General features: G+C 35.5%; 1 protein-coding gene across 5 annotated transcripts in view; it reads right to left on the bottom strand.

The window, feature by feature from the left end:
- Positions 1-16,356, bottom strand: part of EXOC2 (exocyst complex component 2) — a 131,958-nt gene that overhangs the window by 53,542 nt on the left and 62,060 nt on the right. For 4 of the 5 annotated variants that reach the window (XM_080582252.1, XM_080582253.1, XM_080582256.1 and 1 more), the window contains exons 12-16: positions 13,192-13,317; positions 8,915-9,039; positions 4,709-4,777; positions 4,274-4,431; positions 1,086-1,207 (exon numbers count right to left, since the gene is read on the bottom strand). In XM_080582252.1, the coding sequence (XP_080438378.1) occupies positions 1,086-1,207; positions 4,274-4,431; positions 4,709-4,777; positions 8,915-9,039; positions 13,192-13,317 (600 nt within the window). The remainder of the gene's footprint in view (positions 1-1,085; positions 1,208-4,273; positions 4,432-4,708; positions 4,778-8,914; positions 9,040-13,191; positions 13,318-16,356) is intronic. The other variant, XM_080582254.1, reaches the window with a different exon arrangement.

Raw genomic sequence — 16,356 nt, 5'->3', positions numbered from 1 at the left:
AGAGACAAGACAATCTGTGTACTTGTATGGCCAACAAACTTGATATTAATGCATGAAAACTAATGTTAATGCTGAAGTGGGATTTAATCAAAGAATTAATAGACAAGAAGATAATTCATATCAACATTATATTAAATAAACAATAGAGACCGTCATTTGTTGTCAATGAAAGTTTAAAAACTTGCTTAATTAATGTAGCCACCTACATTTAACACACTTAAGGTTTGAGTAAAATACTTAGCTTCATGTCAGCCCACAAAATAATGATGAATCATATCAAAGATTAAAAAATGATTCAATTGAAAGATTTTTTTAAAAGGCACTTTTTTTTTTTTATATTGAGAGCAATTAGTCTTTTTGGGAAAAAACAGAACTATTGATCTTCCCTGATTTTTAAGAGGGAGAATTATTTCTGGAAGATTTACTTCATTCAAATTCAAGTTTCAGGATATAGTAAGATGAATGGCCTCTGATGCACATGGAATCACATTAGGTTTAGAGAACATGCTATTGGCCTTTACAATCCAGACATTTATGGGAAAAGCTATGTACACAGATGGAGGCACAAGGATAACAATGTTAGCAAAAGGCCTTGGAAAAACAAAACAAAACAAAACACACAACTAAAATATTCCATAAAGGGTTGTTGGCATTTCCGGGGACATGGGGTGGAGGGTTGGGGATTTCGGTGTGAGGGGCATTGCTGATTTAATTCTTCACTTCACAGAAGAACTCAAAAAAGAAAAGCTATGTGATGAGATAAATCACTGTCTCAACCAAGAGGAGATGGATCTAAACTGCTCTATCCATTAGATTAAGGGAAGAAAAGATTCAGAATGCAGAATGTTCTCTGAATCATGCATGACATGTTTCAGTAATTCTTGTGAGATATATTACAGAACTTAGAGGAGTCCACTGCCCCTTCAATATCTTTAACAAACATCATTATCATCCAGAACATGGTTTGACATAATTGGAGAGGAAAGAGAGGAAAAGAGAGGTGAGGAGAGAAATGAGAGGAAAAAAAAAAAAAGGGGGAAAAAAAGAAAAAAGAAAAAAAAGAACGATCTGCAGCCTTTTATTACCTTCAGCTGTATGTTGTAAGGTCACTATAATGCAACGCACACGAAGATCCAAAATAAGATCCTGAATGATCTGAAGCATATCATTGGGTATCTCAAGTGCAGTAAGAGACTCAGAACTAAGCCTGAAAAGAATAAATAATAAATAATAATAATAATAATAAACTGAAGTTTAAATCTGTGTAAGTTTTTTAGCAGATAAACTACATTGAATTTTTGTAAGATCTTCTGTGTATGTGAATACAGTAGCTCCATCCATAGTAAGTCTTTGAAAACTGGTTACCCCGAAGAAAAGTTTACTTATTTGCTTAATTCAGAAGCATGCAAATACAGATTTTTTTTCTGTAATGTTACAATAATTTCATCATAGGAAGATGCCTACTTTTCCCACTGTTCTCTTGCACTTTCCCACCCACTTTCCTGCATCCATCTTATTCTACAATCTAAAAATAATCCTTTTAGAGCAGAGGTAGCTCTTTTGCTCTGTTTATATGAACATCTAGATCAAATCCTAGGTCCACAACTGGGTTTCTGAGGCATCATCTATCTGTATTAAACAACAAGGTGCAATAAAAGGTTATGTGTCAGATTACAATGGTACACACATTTAAGGGACCAAAAGTACAGCTACTGCTGAGCAAAGAATGAATTTGTTGACTGTTTTGTTCTGAACCGGGATTGGGCTCAATCACCAAGTTTTGTAGCAGAGGATGGAAAGATTCATTTCCATTTTCCCCTTTAGAAACAGCAACACAATAGCTGCTTAGAAGGAATTTCATTTCAGCTTTTGACTAAAAAGACTGTTGTTATTCAGACTTTAGTTAGGGGCACAAAGTGAGGTTTACTGCTTGTTTCCATCTCTTGAATACATAAGCAAGGACAATACAAATACAGCCATTGCTGTTTCCTGTACTGCTCATACTTAGCAAAGCACAGGTACCAGAAATTGTCAAAGAACAGCAGTAGGAAGGCACAAACAAGTATGTTCGAGTAATAAGTGGAACATTTTCAGCCATCCACCTGCTAACTCCATTTTTTTACTCCTGGTGTTGGTCATAATCCATAAAAACACCACCATTAATTGCTAACTGCATTCCAACTCCACAGTTTTAACTCCAAAAATGTTATTCAGATCCTGACTGCTATCAGCTCAGCATAACTGCTGAATCAATAGATTACATAAATCTGCATTATCTCAGTCATCCAGAAAACACAGGATGTAAACAGCAATCTGTGAGAAATTTAAGTGACTTCAGACTGCATAAAAGTCCTGTACTTGGAGTCGATTCCATTCCCAAAGGAGCGCACAGCTTTCACAACTCCCTTTTCCTCATACAACTCATCCTAACATACACACCTTTCTAATCCCTACGATGAGGCCAAAGTCTTGCAGGCCATGGCTTCACTTTATTGCAGAGCTCTCATTTATCCTTTGGAACCTACTTCTTACACCGGGCAATGACAGAGCGGGATACAAGGCAAAAAAGCATGTAACCACCCCACTTTAAGCTGTTTGATGTATATAAACGAACAGAAAAATTAAGATACAAGCACTAATTCTGGAAATGACTGATCCCATCATGTGCTTCTTGATGACTAGATGTTGGGAATTACAAAAATAAGACCTAAGTCATCATATAACTTTGCAACAAGTAAAGTTTATATGTAATGTATAGACTATTAATGAGAGCAGTCCAACTTCTTTGTTGGTGAGAGTCGCAAGAATTAATTAGATTGTCAAAGAATGCAGGAGCTTGAAAAGAAGACCTGCAGTACTTGCAAAAATTCAAGATTTGGTCATCACTGATTGGTACCATACTGTGGTATGTTCAATCCCCCTTCTCCAGATTGCCCCTCTTCTCTACTTTTGACTGCTTTGCATTAAACCCTAGCTCACTCCTGCCAAGAGCCGGAACAGGCATTAACAACATGACTTGGTGAAAAGAGTTTCCCAGATTTCAGTTCTGGTACTCATTACCAGGGCAGTAGCCAGAAAGCATGACAAGAATACCTGGAAAAGAGTCTTCACGTATCTTAAAATCTTATACTGGATCATATCTCAGATGGCAGGACTCTGACACACAACCAACCTTCAGACAATCTGTTGGTCAAATTGCCAAGCCAGTGCAAGTGGTAAATCCTAGATTTTTATAATTTGAGTGAAATTGAATTACTTCTCATAAAGGGGCAACACGCGTGCTGAAGCCTGTTCCCTCACCCCTTTATGTATTTTTCATCAAATGCCAAGTCCATTCCTTCTTAAATTGTAAGCTTTCCATAAAGCTTGTAAGCTTTTCAGCCAGAGTAAGAAACTTCAACCAAAAAAAAAAATCCACGTGAAATTCAGATAATGTAACTGACAACAGACTTCTGGAAAGTGTTAAACAGACTTAACAACAGGTGCATATCATTGTTAGCTCTATCTGTAGTAGGAGTTAACTACATGTGAATTAACATATGAGTAAGAGTTAACTACACGATTTCTCTTCATCACCTGTGTTTTGCTTGTTATTTACTTTGAAAACTGCAAGTAAGAAGTATGGTATCAAATCCAGGTTATTACTTGAATTTCCAAAAGATAATGATGATGCATATACCCTCCATGGACAAATGGAAGCAAATTCCATGTATTTATTGAGACATTTTGTAATTGATGGCGTGCACTTCACTAAGTTTATAAACAAACATAATTATAAGCAGAATAACATTATAAGCAGAAGCATCACCTTTCATAAGACAACTGTGAAAGCAAATTGTGATTTGAGAATGATACTATACTGAGAGGCATGTTATTTTTATCTATTTTGGCAGAGATGGGAAGATATGTAGTAAATGAAGCTGATAATTGCAAAGCTGCCTACCTAATTTTACCCTGAAGAATCAAATCCCATTTCATTCATGGAGCATCTATGCTGTGCCATGCAAATCATTTATTCAACCCTTTCCTAAGGTGGTCTACGAAAAAATGAATATAATATATCATTTGTAATAAGAACGTATCATGCGACATTACGAATTAAACTTGATTATAGAATCCTAAATCTGCCCTAAGCAATTTTTCATGATCATATTTTTGAAAGCATTAACATTCTCAGTACTCAGAGTATTTAATGAAACAAACAAAATAATTTGTGTTAAAACACACGCATTCCAGGAATAGCATCATATTGTAGGTCAACTGCTCCATTTACCTTACTGTCTGTATGACATGTGTTAGCCACTGGCCAGAAAGTTCAGTTTTCATCTCCCAGCCACCATACTGTCTTGATTCTCCTTCTCTGAGACTGAATGGAAGCAAAGCTCCACGGATAAGTTTCACCAGAGAGTGCATCACTTCTTGAATCATTTTCTGAATCAGAATAAGGAAAAGAAAAATCAAGCTCTATCAGTATGCTTAAGAAGTTAAACTATACGTTTGCTATACTTGCTATACACTTGCTATACTTGCTAGACACAACATCTTGTAACATGATTTACAGGAGGCTCCACATGACAGAGAGCATGGAAGGATGAGGTATAAGGGCACAAAGATGATTTAAGAAATCTGATTTTCAAGGTGGTGATGCTAAAATATCCTGCTATGAAAGGCAACTGAAAGAAAGCAATGTTTACTCCCCATAACTTACCTTGAAATCATTTTGTCTTTGCCTAGCGTTTTTCTTCGATCTTTCCATTTGGCCAGATTTTTCAGCAGTCTTGTGAAAATGAGAAAATTGAAAAGTGTAAGTATCTCATAACCACTGTTAAAATAATTCTGAAAAAGGGGGGTTTCAAAGTGAAGAAGTGAAAACCGAACACTGAGTTTATGATGTAATTATAAAAACTAACTCATGCCATCTGAATAGGCAGACTATACATATCAATAAACTTTACTTACAGTAGATCAGTGTGCAAATGTTTTATTCTGAGGAACAATATGTATTTAAGACAAAGTTGGAGACAAATGTAAGAGTAGCTCAAATAATAGCAACTTCATGAAGTCAACGCATTCTCATTACAATGGTAATGAGAGTTAAAACATATATAGTCTAATTGTGCATAAAGTTTGTATGAAGAAACTATTTTCTCAGCATGGAAGGTGCCCAGAGAAAGGCACCAATATGAAGTGACAGACACTTTTTGGAATGAGAGCAATTTGGAATTACAACATGGATAGGGGAGTGTTTTTTTTTATTTTATTTTGTGCGCGTGTTTTTAAGAGCAGCATTTTGTTGAAAAAGCCCTTGAAATAATTCAAGTAACTGTAAAAGAGAGTCTGCAAAATAATCATCATCTTAATGGACAGTTCACATTTTTGAGAACTGAGGAACGTGAGTACACTTTGCATGAGACAGTTACAGTTGAAGAAAAACATGGTTTGACTAATAGTCTTCCTGTTTGTAGTTCCAACCTTCTGTGGAGTCTACTGAGAACACAAAGCAAATTATACCGAAAAAGTTATTTAAAATACTGCATTAAGCGCAGATAATAGAATTTTATAGTTAGAAAATCTCCTATTTAATGTATGTACAGCAACATCTACTGGACAAGAAGTGCAATAACATGACAACAGTTTATTCTCAGAGACTACATTTACTTTCAAGTCATTAACTTGAAATGCTGTATTTTTTGAATTCCATGTCTAGCAAAAGTGTTTCACATTTTTTGGATAAACTACATCTTTTGAAATGATCACAACTTAGAAGAAGAACTAAAACTGCTCAACCATTCTGGAAAATAGATAGCTATGAAACTGTTGTACTTTAAAGCTGAATGGTAGAGTTTCAGACAAGGAGAACAAAACTTTAGAATTACTTCTATGTATAATAACCACTTCTCTCTTTAATGCCTTAAAAAAGAAAAGAAGCAGTATTCCTTTAAACCTCAGGTATCAAGTTAAAATTCACACCGTTTTGCAGCTGGATTAAAGAACAACAAAAAGTTCAGAGATCTTTGATATCTTTCTTTTCTTAGTGGTTTTGCTGAAGACCAATCTTAAACCTTTCCTGCACAGACAGACCAAAACTATTTTGTGGTAAAACCAACGGTTACTACTCACATATGCTACTTCACCTAGAGTGATTCAAAGAACTACACTTTTTAAACTGTTGAAAATATCACGTAAATCTTTAACTGACAATATTTTAAGGCATGTAAGCTAACCTTTCAGAAGCAAAAAGAACACTCCCCCCCCAAACCCAAAAACCCCTACAAACCGAACAAGAAAAAATAAATACAGTTTGTTATTTATAAGTGGGGATTTTCTTTCCCCATTTTTACAATGTCTTGTGGACTTGTTCAAGCTAACTGAAATGACCCTCTATGCCATTTTCACAGGACTTTTCTCACAAAACTCACAAAATTGCTCACAAAGCATGTCACTTTGCTTCCAGAATGACAACAAACAGCAAGTAACACAGTTAATAAATTTCTTACAGGACTAATAAAATCTGTATGGTTTCTTATAGAAAAACATACACATCTTGAACATATAAACCTAAAACATATGAAGCCTTGAATGAGATATGGTGACATATTCTTGGGTGCTCTAGAAGTTTTCTAGCTCAAGCCACTCTGTCCTCTCTGTCACTGTCTGTTGATTTATGGCATGCAGACACTCAAAAGGAACAGAGGGCACAGTTCCTCCTCTCTTCTCTAAGAACTTGGAGGGTCTTCCATACTGACCAACAGACCAGAAGATACCAAACACACGGGGGGGTGAATTTCTTACAAGCTCAGAATCTGTCCCAACAAAGTACAGGTACCTTGCAGACTATGGGAAAACTACCTCCTCCTTTTCTTTCTTTCTTTCTTTTTTTTTTTTTAATAATTAATATGGAAACAATGTTTTGATTAGACCCAACATAAGATCACTGCATTTTCCACTTGCAGTCATTCTCAAGAGCAAAATTTCCTCACCCTCATTTACACTTCAAGTCTCAGTTTCTCTAGAAATTGCTTTCCTTTTCATTGTACTCAGAGAAAGAAAATCACAATAACTTAAATTTGTAAAGTCTAATTTCCAATAGTACTGTTATCAAATATGAAAGCTGTCATTTCCCTTACAAAACAACTTTTGTGAAAGCTAACAGTACCAAGATTTATTCTTGATTCTACCTCCTTCACAGAATAGCAGGAGTAAATGTAATATCTTTCTTTTGATTTTATCATGTGAAAGGAAGATTATGAATAGAATCTATTTCACTGGGGCTGCTAGGAGCTGTATATTGTGTTTGACATAGTACCTATAGTACCTATCAGTATCATCATATGAAAACATTACACGGGATATCAGACAGCGACAATAAATAGAACTGACAACTTGAGAAATTAATTCTTCAGTTAGAGAAAAGGGAAAAAAGCAAAACAAGCATCCAAATTGCCTTTACCCAATGTTAATTTGTTTTGTTTTCTACTAAATCTGCAAAGAATAGTAGATAGCTGTCACTGTAGTTCCATTTTAGGGATTATTTTCTAGTGGAATAGCGTAACTGTGATGACTTAGGGTTGTAAGCACAGCAGGACACTGTAAGCATGACAAGATTTTATCTCAACTGATGAAATGATATTGCCACCATTAAACAGAGAAGTTTTAGATGCACAAACCTTTACGCTTAAATATAGAAATACAGAAATTTTAATAAAGAGAAGCTGATATGAATAATACACGTTGAAACGCGTGCTTATTTTCTGCCTGTTTCGTAGTAACCCAACTGACGCTACATCTACTTGCAGACCTTGTCTTCAGAGTTTTCTAGGATCCAGAATGACCACATTCAACCTGCAGCCACAAGACTTTGCAGTGATCACTGTGCAGATTAAGTGTGAATTAGTGCCTTGTAATCTGTTGATGGAACAGAGCACTACCTCTCACTGTGCTTAAATCATGTGTTTGTCTTTGTCAGATTCGCACCTTGGGAATATCCCATCACTACAGATCTCCTTCTGGAGAAAGAAAAACACAGCTTGAGGACCAGAAGTGAACTCTCTATAAAACATATTCTGTGACCAACTTTTAACAATAACACAAAACCAAAAGGTATTATATTCATCCATTAACGATTATGATGGTAAACGGTATACTACCCATACCAAGTTAATTATGAAATGTGTCCTTTTCAAACGTGTTAATAGCGTGCACATAAAAATGGCACATGATGGCATGAATTGTTACTTTTTTTTTGTTTAATACTTTCTGCATCTTGGAGTATCAACATTCTATTTACAGAATTTGTAGAAAACAGATCATTTCAGCAAAGACTAGGAGTACAGGTGACTGCAGCTGACTACTTTCAGACTAGACTCCCTGTAGCATTTCTGTGTACAGCGCTCGTCTTGGTCATTTTACAACTCTGGCGTTGAACCTATCTTCACTTCCAAATTCTTAAAGCTCAAGAAATGAGTACTCCCGTTCCAAAGAAATGAAGCATTTTTTTTTTCTCTATGACTTTGTCTCTTACATATCTCTATCCTTCAGACAATTTGCTATTTCTTCAGGTCACCAAAGAAGGGCGGCTGGTGACCTATGATCAAGAGGTGAAACTACACAGATGTTGACTCCAGCATCTGGAACACACACAAAGGCAGAATTCTAAGTAATTCCAGTGTATGCTTTTATTCTTTTAAAAATAAAGAACCTCACTTCTATAGGCTAGTATTACCAGACAAGCTACTTCTCACCATTTGTAATAAACCAAAGGTAGCATCTCTCAAATATGTAAGTTTACAAATTGTTTTGTAAATCCCTCAGATTAAAAAAAATCCAGTCACTTCTTCCAGTGAAATATAATACTTCAACATAATTATTATGGAACTTTGTTATTTAGAATTCATTTATATACAAGAATCTGTACCTCACTGAATAAACTTCCATTCACATAAGAAATCCAGAGCTTCCAGAAGTTGGGCAGCTGACTCACAACAAGTTTTGTCAACTTTTCAACAAACACAACTTGCTGAGGTGCTTTGTATCGCCAGGCTAAAAAGGGGGAAAATAAGAGGGGGGAAAGCAAAAATTAAAAAACTTTGCATTAATAATAAAATAGATAAAATAATAAAAAAGGTTTACTGTTGCCTTGTATTACACAAATGATTATACAGTATAGATATAAAACCTTTCAGGTAGGAGTGGAAAATTTTAACAGCCTGGTCCATATACATGCAAATAATTGGTACACATGCAAGTTCTTTCTTATTTTCTCATATGCTTACAAGGTGCCAGCACTATGACAGAATGTACAGACAATTCAACGAACAATCCATTCAGCTGGTCTTCTGTCTTCAAACCAGTAAAAGTTAAGGTAACATGAAAGCAATCAAGACCTTCGAAGTTTCAGATGATGAGGTGGTGATGCTAAAGAATTAGGGCTGCTAGGACGGGTTTGGTAAAGGTAAAAAATGGGAATGGGAAGATCTGCTTTATTTCTAGCTCAAACAATTTTCCATTGTGGCCTGGGGAAAGTTGCCAACCCCTCGTCTTCATTTCCATTTGTTTGGTAAAATCTTTTCCCTGGAAAAGTGAAGATTCCAATATTGTTGTTAAAACTCAATAAATGTAGCACTAAGTATATACTGAGATTCTTGGATGAAGAACACAATCAGAATTATCATATAACACTGCCACATCTCTCACTTCACCAACCTACTAACAGCCCTGCTACACTGGCTATTAAAACAAAATAGCTTACATTTTGGCAGCAGATAACTTTTCTCAGTTTCTTATCAAATGGGGCAAAAGAGACTGGCAGAGGGAAAGTAAAGAGAAAGCTGAAAATGGGCAGAAGAAAGGTGCTGATTAATATGAAAACCAAAGGAAACTGAAATATTTCTCTATAACCATCCACCTTCTCCACAGAACCTTTCTTGATAATGATGTTTTTAGCAAACCAGGATATACAGGCAATTCTTACATGCTAAAAGACTGTTATATTTCACCTTATTAACTAGAGTCTACTTCAGAATGTTGGGAAAACAAACAGATTTCTGAAAAGACCACTTAAAGAGGTTTTTTTTTTGCTGTTATTTTTTTTAAATAGTGGTCTTTTATAAATGAAAAAATTAAAAACATGATATTACCCTACATAACTCTGGAAATGCAGAAAAAATTCTTGCCTTTAACCTGCCAGAGACTATTGTCCATACATAATAAGAGTTCACCATTTAAGCCAAAACAGGTGCCTAATAGCACATTAGGTAACTAGCACACATTACCAGAGCCTCACTATTTTATTGTTAGTAGCTGGTCTTGAATCTCCTTGAAGCACAGCACGCTTTCAGCAGCACCCATCTCTAGAGGTGCAGGTCAAGTATTGGTCCACTTGTTTACTGGATGGATAAACATCTCCACTAACCAAAACATTCTTTTTCATCACAGTGAAAAAGTCTAGGGACTGTGGATTAGTATTCAAGAATCCAAAATCACACTGGAAGCCCAAATTTAGGAGAGAGACTCTGACATAACTGAAGCTCATAGCGCATAACATTCAGCTCATAGCGCTGTTCCCGTTAGGAAGTACAAAAACATTGAAGTTCAAACAGCAAAACTTGCACCGTGGACACATAGATGTCAGAGCTGCACTTTTGCCAGCTTAGTTTATGAGAGAACTGGTCTAGACCCAGTAGCAGAAAAAGCCTTCTTACTAACATAGACTGTGACTGTGCCAGGAAGCTGGGCCAACACTGCTATAGCAACAGAGGCTCTGTAATGCCAACAAACCAACTTCTAACCAAAAGATTTTAGTTTCTCCTGGAAACCGTATCATCTTTGCCAAAAGCTCCAGTGCTAACCTAAGGTTACGACCAGAGATGTCTGTTCCTAACTATAAACACAGAATTTACTTTCGTATGATACTCTTTTTCCTTCCAGGAAGAATACTTCAGGCCTACTTCAGAGGCTGTCTTAGTCTCAAGTCTGCAGACAGCAGATACTTCTTAGAATAAGTTACTGCATATCGTGGCAAAAGGAAATTCAGGCCATAAATAACAGCATATTTGGACTTTGTTGCTAGAGGAAGCTCCAATCTATATTAAAGATTTTCTTAAAATTTGATGAAACGTTTTCTTTCATTCTATTTATTCTATTATAATCTGTGCTATAACATCCTAATGATGAAACTAGATGAAACTAGATTTATTGTTCAGACATTCTCGTAAACATACACTCAAGCCAGAGCTGAATTGTATTTGAATACTGTAGTTTCAAATTCAAAGCAATTTGTTCAAAAAAATGTCATGTACAATGACTGTCAATTACATTGTGGAGTAAAACCAAATGAAACCAAAAAAATGATGCCATTCCTCAAATTTTCTGAAGAATAAAAGGGTGCACATGCTGCCTGAAAAGAGAGTAAGTACATCATAGAATACTTGGAACGGCATCTTGTGCACGGGTATCATAAATGATTTATTTGCTTCAGATCTCCGCTCTGAGAACAGCAAGACAGCAAAGCCCTCAGCTCTTCCTAAGCATGCAGTGGGCACGAGCACCTAAGTAGCAATGAAATTAAGTCAGAGGCAACTCATTCTGACTCTAGGGTCTATGCTGGATTAGACTCCTAAGGTATTGTGATGTTCTGATCCTCCAGTTTTCCTTTGAATTTTGGTTTAAACTGCTGGTTACAGAATCTGAAAAACTTGCTGAAGTTTTTTTGTGTCTTTTCCAGGTTGTAAAAGGTTATGGATCCATAACTAAGAATCTGAAACCAAATATTATCAAACTGAAATTGCCTTCACTACATGTAACTATTTAAGTTGAGAGAAATGCTAAAGAATTTAAACAAAGAAAAAAAAAAGAAACTGGATTGACTACGCTGCTTTGCTACATTGTCTGGCATGTGTATTGGTAGTGTTGCAGAAACCACTTCAAAACATGCAAGTACTACATAGAAACCAAGAGCTTGTATTAATGGTGGCACAGAACAATCAGCAATTCACTGTTTTGCTCTGTAAATACCAGGCTTCGGGCTGAGAAAGGACAAGGTTAACAGCAATACAGTAATGTAATTACTCAGTATACACATGTATTTTGAAATATAAACATTCAGTTTCAAATCACAAAGTAATTTAATTTTCTCACTTGTAAAGTTACACTGTCGCAGCACAAGAATGTACAATTCTTTCATCATTCTTCACTATGTTCTTGAGAGATTCCCTTCATTCTTCTTTGTGCTCAAAAAGATCAGATATTTATAGATGTTTTTTCAAGTAAGCCCACAGAGTTGGGAGAAGAGCAACATCAAAGCAGAACAAAGCCAGAAAGTTCTTCATAAAAAATTACTTTCTGCATAGCTTCAAGAACTAAACAAAACAAAATATCACACCCCCAACTGGTGTGAATGCTGAACTTTCTGAAATAAAATTATTAAAGCATTTATGTCAAAACTTATGCTTCAAAGTTTCAAGCGGCTTGGTAAGAAATGACCTCTCCTGTGAAATGCATGTTTTTTGACTCCTGTGATTTCACTATTAAAAGACTCCTGTTGTTTGGACAAGGTGCACTGAAGACACTCTTGACACACAAGGGCTCTGTTGGTTGTGGACACACACTGCTCAAGCTAAGTCATACACTTTTATTTCCCTTTCTAGGTTCAGAAAATAAGGGACCCAGAACTGGATATGTGAAGTCACAGGAGAAGCAAATACAAGATCTGTCTTAAACGCACACAAAAGATGTAACAACAGCAATGGGAAAGTAGGTGGTTATGTAAAGGGGGAAAAAAATCTGATACTGTGGAAAAAATTTATGAAGATTTTAGTTATGAACTGCTTTTTACTTCCGGGAAAAAAGCAAACAAACAAACAAAAAAACCCACAAGAAACAGAAGACCCCCTTGATAAGCAACGGTAATACACAAGAAGAAAGAACACAGTTCCTAACATTAAAAAAAAAACACCAAAAAACATTTGGAGTGAAGTTTCAAAATTCACCTCTAAGACTTTGTCTTCACAGAGATCTAAGTTAATCTATAGCAGCACGTAATGTTAGCAATGGTGACTGGAGAGATTTGCTGTCTACCAACAAACCAAAACAATAAACACGCAGAATCTAAGTTTCTGTTTGTTTTTCTGACTGTGCAGCACACTGGATATAGGGAATTACAGATTTGTGTTTCCAAACAAAACAGATGCCTACCATCATCACGGCCAGACTGAAAACTGCTGCCTCTTTTCAATGAAGCAGTTTGACTGAGGTGGCCAATTGGAGATGGACGCACATCACTGTCCAGGTCTAACATGGGACTGTGGATCAATGAGGTGCCTATGGAGGGGGAAAAAGAGTAGAAATAATGATTTTGCACATCAATTGACATGAAAATGCATATGGATTCAGATTTAGTTTGGAAGTGATACAACACTAAAGTTATCTATCAAAAACATTCTTAATCTTGCTTATTTAGACTGTTTGTTCATCCACACAAATGCTATTCAAAAACACTGCTATTGACTCCCACAGCAAAGCCAAAACCACTTATCACATGAGAAATGTTCTTTGGTCTGTATGTCTCAGCTTTTACAATTAAGGCCCTACAATTAGTTGCTTGAAAGCCACGGATAAATATATTTATGCCATTAATGACGTGACACACACTGGTATATGACTGAAAATACTTTTCAACTGCAAAGACTTCTTGTGTCTCCAACTGAAGCAGTAAAGGGCAGAGTATTCTACTACTTCTTAGATGCTTGACCTACACAGAATTCAGGTAGTAAGAATCCACCCATCATGAGGCAATGAACTAATTGCTCCGTATTCCTGTGCACGTCTATAAATCACCCCCTACGTACACATGGTTCCAAACACAGAACATATTTTGCAAAGAACCAGTTACTGTTTTCAAATTAATTATATTTTCTTTGAGTGTTTCTCCATATGTAGATCACTGTAAGCAAGCCCTAAGCAATGATCTAACTTGGTGGAGGTATATACTTGGAGTCTAATAAATGTTCTGGAAAACAATTTCGTAATGAGAAGACCATGACGATTTTTTTGTTTGTTTGTTTTTAAATATACTAAAGCACTGCCGGTATTTCTCTTAAAGTCTACATTGATGGTTTATGCATCTCACTTTACAGATATATTTCTGAAAGTAACCACCAAAAAGGATATCAGCAGTGGACAAGTGAGCTGTTAACACAGCTGAACTTGAATTAATCACAATTCATAAGGAATTTTGTAGTGAGAATCTCGGAGTTTGAGTTTACATTGCTTGATCTTTTCCATCAATACCTGCATTTACTTAAAATAACAGGAAAGCCACACAGTAAGAGCACTAACTCTAACACGACTATATACAGGAACAAGAATAACACAAAATAAAAAGGACTTGAAGTATGTTTCTTCTGAATTTATGTTTCTGTCAGACCAGTGTTGTAGCAAAGATACACCTAGTCACTTTACTTCAACAACTGGGATTTAAAGAACAATATTAAACACTGTGAAAATCACTGCAAACTACCAATAGATGACAGTATTGTTTTTTGGTTCTTTTTGAAAATAATTTTTCCTCCCATAATTTTTAATGGCTTTTAAACAAATTTCCTGCGGCCTCAAGGAGGCACTGTCATTACAGAGCTGTCAGTTCTCTGCTTCATGTTATTACCATTCACACTATAAAATACCTAAGTAAATAGATCTATTTGCTACTTAGTTAAAAACTGCAATGGATACACTGTGTTGACTATGTTTGGCCTGCATTGTGAATATGTTGACTATTCAACTTCTACACCATTTATTAAAACTGGCTTATATTTATTACACCTTGAAAATTAATGAATTTTCAGCTATACAGAATCTGCTGCAATGGGCAAGTAGCACCACAGTCAATTTCTACTATAAGTTGATTTGGGAAAGGACTTTTCCCTCTGAATTAACTAAAAATACGAGGAAGGAAAAAAATAAAGCCATCAGAAGTTTTTAGAGTAGGTATGGATGCTACAAATAGTTAATTATGAACATGTACTAAGCAACCGCCCATACAACAGAGATCTGTGTAAGGTCACGTATCTTCTGCATTTAGGATTCAAATGCCTCTGACTTCCAAAACATATCTTAAATGTTGTAAATTTGCAATAATTAACTTGTGTGAAAACATTCCAGCAACTGTCCAGAAAAAAGTAAAACAATTTCTTTTCTTGATTAAAAAAAAAAAAAAAAAAAAAAAAGATGCAAGATGCATTTGGTACCTTGCAGAGATTCTACCCAAAATAAAAAGAACATTGCATAAAAGATTTTAAGAACTTTTTAGCGTCTCACATAGTTCTTTGGTTTCCATTAAAATTTGTCTCTGAGATTCATATCTGCCTTTTATTTGGCTGAAAATAAAGACATGCCCAGAAGTATAAATCAGAACTGTCACAGGCATTGCTAGTTAAAAAGCATATATATTTCATACGTAAAAACAAAAAGCAGCAATGCTATTTTCACAAAAACTACACTTACAAAAAAGGCATGATACACCAAAATTTCCCTCTTTGATGTCTTCATGTAGGATTTATGCTCTCACCCTTCAAACACCTTGTTAATACGGGGAATTTCTTGTAAACAGATGGTATCTAAAAATGACAGTGCCAATTAAACCTCAGAATTAAGAAAAACAGACACACTTACCAAAACATCTTAATGTGAATTAGTTCAATTAAAGCCATTTGCCTGAGGTAGCTGAAAAGCTAAAAATTCTGTATTGCTGATGATATACTAACCCCACGTTGCCCAAATGGTTTATATATTCACCAGTAACAGAAAACACGTAAAGAATACTCTCTTGTTCCACCAGAAAAACCACATCATCAGTTTGCAGCCGTACCAGGAAAAGAAAGTTTAACATGAACTAATTTCTTAATTGGTTGTCTAGCATTACAAGCAAGTATAACACAGCAGCAGGGAACTACAACAGCACATATACCCTCAGGACTAATAAACATCTGGATTACATTAGCAATGCTGATCTTGCTTGCAGCCGACCAGAAGATAGCGCTTGAAGACTGCACACTAATGCATATATCTTGTGTTTAAAAAAAAAAAAAGGAAAGAAAAAAAAAAGAAAAAAAGGAGTAAACTTAACAAACAATTTTTCTCCCACCCCAATTCATTCCCTCTCTGGAGCCATGAGCTTAATTTTAGCAGCATAATGTAATACAATGAATTAATATTAGTATGAACTGTAGACACTAATATTTATAAACCTAAATAAACTACCCAAATAATAATTTACTGCTTATTCATTATCTGATTTGTATACGATTTCTACATTCTTAGATCCTGAATATGGCATAGCAACAATCTCAATTTTTAAGAAAT

Source organism: Anser brachyrhynchus (assembly GCF_964034855.1).
Source record: "Anser brachyrhynchus genome assembly, chromosome: 2".
Classification (NCBI taxonomy): Eukaryota; Metazoa; Chordata; class Aves; order Anseriformes; family Anatidae; genus Anser; species Anser brachyrhynchus.
This window is presented reverse-complemented; position numbering and strand designations above follow the sequence as displayed.